Here is a 7,488-nt window from a genome sequence, read left to right as displayed (position 1 = left end):
TGCTTTTATTGTTTTACAATGTATTATATATCAAAATGATTGCAATTTAGTGTAAAATGCAACAAAAAAAAAGAAACTCGTTAGCTTTTACCGTTTTTGCACAGCGTGATTATTTACATATGATAATGATATTATTTTTCATTTCTGATGATTGCATACTAAACTTCAGGCAATGAAAAAAAGGAGCCAAAAATGAACTCTTAATCTTCAAAACTAAGCGTGCTGTGATTTTTGAAAACATTAATTTTTTTCCGACTTACCGCGCTCACTTCAAAACCCGGCTCCGGAAATTCGGGGGAGTTTTTTATTTTTACCGCTTCGGCGTTTAAGGGTTAAGGTGGCTGATGATTATGTGTGTTTGTGCATGTAATGATGGGTGCAATCGCCCGATACTTAGTGAGGAAAGTGACACGCTCCGGAGGCAAGGTAAGAGACGGTTCAGAGGACACCAGGTGTTGGGAGACACCCATCGAAGAGGTATGGCACATTTAAAAGACTTAGGAACAGTTGCCTTTGAAAAAAGAGAAGTGTGAAGTGTATACATTTATTCAACATTGATTAATTAATTGTGTGGTGGGTAATATAATAGATATGTTTCTTTGTTTCAGATAGGTCCCATGTCATTATTCTAGAGACGGGATTCTCTAAAGACTTGCCTATTGAAATGAGGTGGTTGACTATTTGGGAGTTTGGGGTGATTACTTAGTCTAATTCAGGAGAGTAGAATGATAATTTACAGTTCTTTTTGTGGGTCAGACATGGTTCTTAACATGACCTTTTTTAGTCACTTTGTTCCATATTATGTTCATCTGGTTTGGGAAATAAATAGCATATTTTTGTATTCACGTGAATTCATTAGCCCAGTTTGATATTGCTTGCAGAGAGAGGTGGCCAGCTACTGAAAGGTAAGAGTTGCCACTTGTTTAGTTTAGATTAGGGGTTATAAATATATGTTTTACATGATTTAGAGAGGTTCCTAATATTTGATTGTTCGGGGTTTGTTAATCTGCTGCCCGTTCTAAAACTTCAGTCCCTGTGAGAATCTATTCTCACTTTTAGTAACTTCCTCATACAATCCACAAAGTCCCGTGATCATATCTTGGGCATGCATATTTATATACAACATTAGATTTTAGAAGAGGACTAAGGCGGTCTTTCTTTTTTAACAGAGATTCGATTGTTAAAGGATTTTTTGGAACGATTTTAAGGTTCAGGGCCGGAAATTCTTTTTGAATAATTGTCAGGAACTTTTTTCTGAAAAAATTGTCATGAAAAGAGGGACGCTAGCAAACAATCTTTAATTTTGGTACTGTCAAAACCGTTGGTACATCTATGAATCGGGCATCTAGCATTTTCTTAAGTATTCTAAACAAAAGTTTGTCTGAGAAGGAGTTATTTTTAAGATATTGGGAAAGAAAGTTAATTTCTGCATTAAATGTAAACCAATTAGAGGTGTGGGTGAAGGACCTGTGTAGGAGAGTTGAGATAGTAGTGAGTTTACAATTATAAAAACGAGACCTGTAAAAGTTGATACCTAGAAGTCTTGCTCGTTCCTGGACACTAGAACTTCTAGAAAGGGAAGCTTGTCATTTTCTTCTTCATTGAGTGTAAATCTGATAGTAGGGTGTAGGATGCTGACAAAATCTGATAATTGTTTAATGCAGAACAATTTTGATGTTTTAAGGAATATGAGCATGGCTATGGTGTCCCCTGTAAGCAACGCATGTCAGAATCCCCCCACTGGCATGATAAATGGGCGAGGGGGATATCAGGGCAGGGTTTCATGACTGAAGCCAAAAAAGTCACTGAAAGGGTGGAAGATAAGAGCAAGTTCGTGGAACATAGGTACTCTAACAGGAAAACTGAGGGAGATAGAAGATGTGATGGAGAGGAGGAGGACAGATTGTGTGCGTAGGAGACTAGGTGGAAAAGGAATGGAACTTGAGAGGTAGGAAATGGGTATGAGCTCTATTACAGCGGGCCACGAGAGGGAAGAAATGGAGTTGGAATTGGAATTATAGAAAGTAACAACTGTAAGCAAAAAGTGGTAGAAGTAAAGTGAGTAAATTATAGTCTTTTAAAGATTCCAATAATAATAAGGGACAAGGTAGTAAATATAATATTAACATACGCTCCTCAGATGGGGTGCCAAGAGCAAGAGAGAGAATTTTTTAGACAAAAAGGTTCGAGGCTGCCATTTGGTAGGATCAGAGGTACTTTATAAAATTGTTACAAAAAGCCTGGTTTGACAGTGAGAGTAAATCTGGTTTTAACAATTACATTTCCAAACTTCAAAGGAAATTCAAAATAGCTCATGATTTACCTAGAAAATTCCTAACTAAATCTCAGAGTAAAATGAAAGCTATGATTCTAATCTGAAAAACAAAGAAATTTTAAGCCGGGTAATAGGTAGTATCGTTTCATTCCTACCTATAAGGAAAATCTCCTTTAGAACACAGGTATCAATGTCCTTATCAAGTAATTTCTATGGAAAGTGATATTAACTATATAATAGCTACACCTGCAAGGAGAAAGACAGAGGTTTGTACATATTAATTTAATTAAAGAGAATCACCAATAAGAAGAGAATTGCCAATTTAGATAATTGAAAATTTAGCCAGTTTGTATTGGTGGTGAAGAAGTTAAAATTCAGAATTCTAATGTACTTAAAAATCCCCCTATCAAATTAAGTCATCTATCTCTTACCCAAGCAGAAACTGTGAAACGATTACTCATGCAGTTCAATGAGATATCTGGAGATGTCACTAAAGCCTGCAAAGCAGTCATTCACGTTAAGCAGCCATTCTACAGACTACCAAGTGAAAAGCTAAGGTTATAAAGTAGGAAGTCGATTTCTTATTAGAAAATAATCTTGTAGAACCAGGTGACAGTCCTTCGGCATCCCTCTGTACACTTGTTAAGAAGAAAGATGTGGACATTGCATGTGTACTGATTTCTGCAAGGTTAATTCCATGACTCATAAGGATTCTTGTCCATTGCCTCATATAGAAGATATGTTTGACTCAGTTGGATATTTTTAGTTCGTGACAGACCGGCACTATCAAATTCCTTTGACTGATAATGCAAAGCAAATCTCTTCGTTTGTGACTCCATTTTGTTTATACTGGTATAAAGTACTTCCTTTTGGCATGACCAATGCGCCAGTAACATTTTAGCGGATGGTTTGATGTTGTAACAGCAGGACTAGAAAAAGTGAAGGTTCATCTAGAAGACATGGCAATTTTCTCACATACTTGGGAGGAACACCTAAAAACCCTATCTATACTTTTTCAGAGGCTTCTGGTGTACAACTTGACAGTGAATCTACAGAAAAGTGAATTTGGTGAAGCCCAACTTGTCTATTTGAGTCTCAAAGTTGGAAGTGGGAGCATAATGCCAGTAGCTGCAAAGTTTGAAACTGTTGCTCAAAGGCCAACATCAAAATCAAGGAAGGAAGTTAAAAGATTCTTGGGTAACTTTGCTAGAGTAGCTGCTCCATCAATGAAAATAGTGAGTCCAAAAAGAGAATTTAACTGGACAAAGTCCTGCAATGAAGGGTATGAGGTTTAAATAATATGCTGGTTACTACTATCATTCTAAAGGCTCCAGACTTTGACCAGCCATTCTGTCTGCAAGTAAATGCTTCAGGTATTCGAGTAGGATCAGCCCTAGTTCATGTAGGAAAGGATGGTATTATGCAGTTAGGTTCTTATTTTTCTCAGAAGATAAGCCTCACCAGAGATCTTACATTGTTGTTTATATTATATATATATATATATATATATATATATATATATATATATATATATATATATATAATATGAATATATATATATATATATATATATATATTATATATATATATATATATATATATATATATATATATTCTATATATACTATATATTACTATACATATATTATATATATATATATATATATATATTATATATATATATATATATATATATATATATATATATATCTATATATATAATCAATCTGAATATTACTGGCCAAATTACTAACCTAAAGCCAAATATACTCCCAAGTAATCATTGTAAGATTTTCTCAAGGATACTATAGCTTACAAAAAATATATGTATAGGTGTATATATATATATATATATATAGATATATATATAGATATATATATATAGTATATATATAGATATAGTAGATATACATATATTATAGATAGGGATGATATATAATATATATATGAGATATATAATATATATATATATATATATATATATATATATAGATATAGATAGATTATAGAGATATAGTATATATATAGATATATATAGAGATGATATATATGATAGATAGAGTATATAGATTACATATATATATATATATATAGATATATATAGTAGATATAGATATATATATATGATATATATATATATATAGAGATAGGATAGATAGAGAGATAGTATAGTAGAATAGTAGAGATATATAGTATATATATAGAGACTATATAATAGAGTAGTATATATAGATATATATCTATATATATAGATATATATATATATAGATAATATATGATATATATATAGATATATATAGATATAGTAGATATATATATAGATATATATCTATATATATATATATCTATATATATATAGATGAGAGATCATAGATCTATATATATATATATATATAATATATATATATATATATATATATAGATATATATATATATATATATATATCTATATAGTCTCCAGTCGGCGAAGATAACCATTACTTCAGGGGGTACCATGATACATTAGTAGAATGCCATAGTTTATTAAAAACGTTTCGCACACAATTCTCGGTGCATCATCAGTCTGTGAACAATAAAAGTAAATACATTATAAAAAGGAATTCACAAAATTACAAGGTACTTAAAAATTAATGGTTTAAAAAGAAAAGCAGAAGTTAAAAGTTGAAAAAAATATGTTAAAACGCTGTAAAAAGAGAGAGAGAACTAAGACACCAACCATCCAAGGCAAAAGACGAAGAAGGAATAGCAAAACCTGACTCCCAAACAAAAAGTCAGTTATGCCAAATACAGAGGGGAAGCCGTGGTGTGATTGTTCAAAGAGGGAACTAGCCTTTGGATAAGTAATGACTCCAGAGTAGTTAGATGATCTGGGTCCTTTGTATAACCAATAATAGAAAAGTGCTGTTTCAAGACCTCTATTTTGCATAAAGCAGCATGATTTTTAATGTTAGAAAACTCTGGTTGCTTAATTCTCTGGCCTGTACGAAAACTGAAACCCATGTGGCTGCAATATCTCACCTGCAATAGCCTACGAGTAGATCCGATGTAAGAGCCCGGACATCCAGGGCATGTGAATTTAGATTAGATCTCCAATGAAAGGATTTGCAAGCTATCTTTACAGCTGAAAAAAATTGAAACCTATCCTGCATGGATTATTAGAAATAAGTTTTAACTGAAGACAGGGTTTAATTTTTTTGTTCATGATCTGTGTTAGTCTACGTGAGAATTTTGTATCAAACACAAAAGGGATGGAAGCAAAGAACAGTTTCTTAGGAACATCAAAGTTTCAGCTGTAAAGATCGCTTGCAATCCTTCATGAGATCTAATGTTGTATATAAATTCACATGCCCTGGATGTCCGGGCTCTTACATCGGATCTACTCGTAGGCTATTGCAGGTGAGATATTGCAGCCACATGGGTTTCAGTTTTCGTACAGGCCAGAGAATTAAGCAACCAGAGTTTTCTAACCATTAAAATCATGCTGCTATATGCAAAATAGAGGTCTTGAAACAGCACTTCTCTATTATTGGTTATACCCAAAAAAAAAAAGGAAAAAAAACTCAGATCATCTAACTACTCTGGAGTCATTACTTATCAAAAGGCTAGTTCCCTCTTTTGAACAATCACACCACGGCTTCCCCTCTGTATTTGGCATAACTGACTTTTTGTTTGGGAATCAGGTTTTGCTATTCCTTCTTCGTCTTTTGCCTTGGATGGTTGGTGTCTTAGTTCTCTCTCTCTTTTTACAGTGTTTTAACGTATTTTTTTAAACTTTTAACTTCTGCTTTTCTTTTTAAACCATTAATTTTTAATTACCTTGTATTTTGTGAATTCCTTTTTATAATGTATTTACTTTTATTGTTCACAGACTGATGATGCCCCGTGAATTATGTGCGAAACGTTTTTCATAAACTATGGCATTCTACTAATGTATCATGGTACCCCCTGAAGTATTGTTATATAATATATATATATATAAATATATATATATAATATATATAGATATATATATATATATATATATATATATATATGTATATAATATAAATCAATCTGAATATTACTGGCCAAATTACTAACCTTACAGCCAAATATACTCCCAAGTAATCATTGTAAGATTTTCTCAAGTAAACTATAGTTTACAAAAAATAGTAGCCGATGAAATGCACAATATGTGAATAGGTCAAGTAATCAATACTTTGTTCCATGTTACCACTCCAGTACTCACATTAAATTTACATTAGCAAAAATCCATAATGATAAAAACAATGTTTTTATTAGAAAAAACACCATTACTTCAAATAATTAAACAATTTATATTTTACACTAAATAACATTTTTATAAATGTACATGCAACATCCTTTATAATGGAACTCTTGACAAGAAATCTGCTGCAATGTTGCCCTTTCTTCTTATGTGTTGTGTATCAATGTTGTAGGGTTGAAGATTCAGACACCATTGTGTAAGCCGAGATTTCAATTCTTTATATGGAGATAAATTTTAGTGGGTTGTGTTCACAATATACCACAATTTTTATTGTTGCTTACCTTTGAAAGGTAAGCAACAATGTAAGATCTCTGGTGAGGCTTTAGCTTCTGAGAAAAATAAGAACCTAAATGCATAATACCATCCTTTCCTATATGAACTAGGGCTGATCCTACTCGAATACCTGAAGCATCTACTTGCAGACAGAATGGCTGGTCAAAGTCTGAAGCCTTTAGAATGGGAGCAGTAACCAGCATATTATTTAAACCTCATACCCTTCATTGCAGGACTTTGTCCAGTTAAATTCTCTTTTTGGACTCACTATTTTCATTAATGGAGCAGCTACGCTAGCAAAGTTACCCAAGAATCTTTTAACTTCCTTCCTGATTTTGATGTTGGCCTTTGAGCAACAGTTTCAAACTTTGCAGCTACTGGCATTATGCTCCCACTTCCAACTTTGAGACTCAAATAGACAAGTTGAGCTTTACCAAATTCACTTTTCTGTAGATTCACTGTCAAGTTGTACACCAGAAGCCTTTGAAAAAGTATAGATATGGTTTTTATGTGTTCCTCCCAAGTATGTGAGAAAATTGTCATGTCTTCTAGATGAACCTTCACTTTTTCTAGTCCTGCTGTTACAACATCAAACCATCCACTAAAATGTTACTGGCGCATTGGTCATGCCAAATGGAAGTACTTTATACCAGTATAAACAAAATGGAGTCAC

At 32.7% G+C, this 7,488-nt stretch overlaps 1 protein-coding gene across 1 annotated transcript; it reads left to right on the top strand.

Moving 5' to 3' along the window:
* The first annotated feature begins 372 nt into the window (after nucleotides 1-372).
* LOC135225317 (uncharacterized) lies at nucleotides 373-3,570 on the top strand. The gene is made up of 2 exons (XM_064264648.1): nucleotides 373-477; nucleotides 3,295-3,570. The coding sequence occupies exons 1-2, from the start codon at nucleotides 373-375 to the stop codon at nucleotides 3,568-3,570; spliced, it is 381 nt and encodes a 126-aa protein (XP_064120718.1).
* Nucleotides 3,571-7,488: the final 3,918 nt, after the last annotated feature.

This window comes from Macrobrachium nipponense, chromosome 13 (genome assembly GCF_015104395.2).
Source record: "Macrobrachium nipponense isolate FS-2020 chromosome 13, ASM1510439v2, whole genome shotgun sequence".
In the NCBI taxonomy this organism is placed as follows: Eukaryota; Metazoa; Arthropoda; class Malacostraca; order Decapoda; family Palaemonidae; genus Macrobrachium; species Macrobrachium nipponense.
Note: the sequence above shows the minus strand (reverse complement) of the source record. Positions and strands in the feature narration are given on the sequence as shown.

What these genes read in the sequence shown, in the direction of transcription:
- LOC135225317 (XM_064264648.1), top strand. Translation starts at nt 373, where the DNA reads ATGGGTGCAATCGCCCGATACTTAGTGAGGAAAGTGACACGCTCCGGA. An exon ending in GGGAGACACCCATCGAAGAG is followed by an intron (nt 478 to 3,294) that starts GTATGGCACATT and finishes ATACTTTTTCAG; the next exon opens with AGGCTTCTGGTGTACAACTT.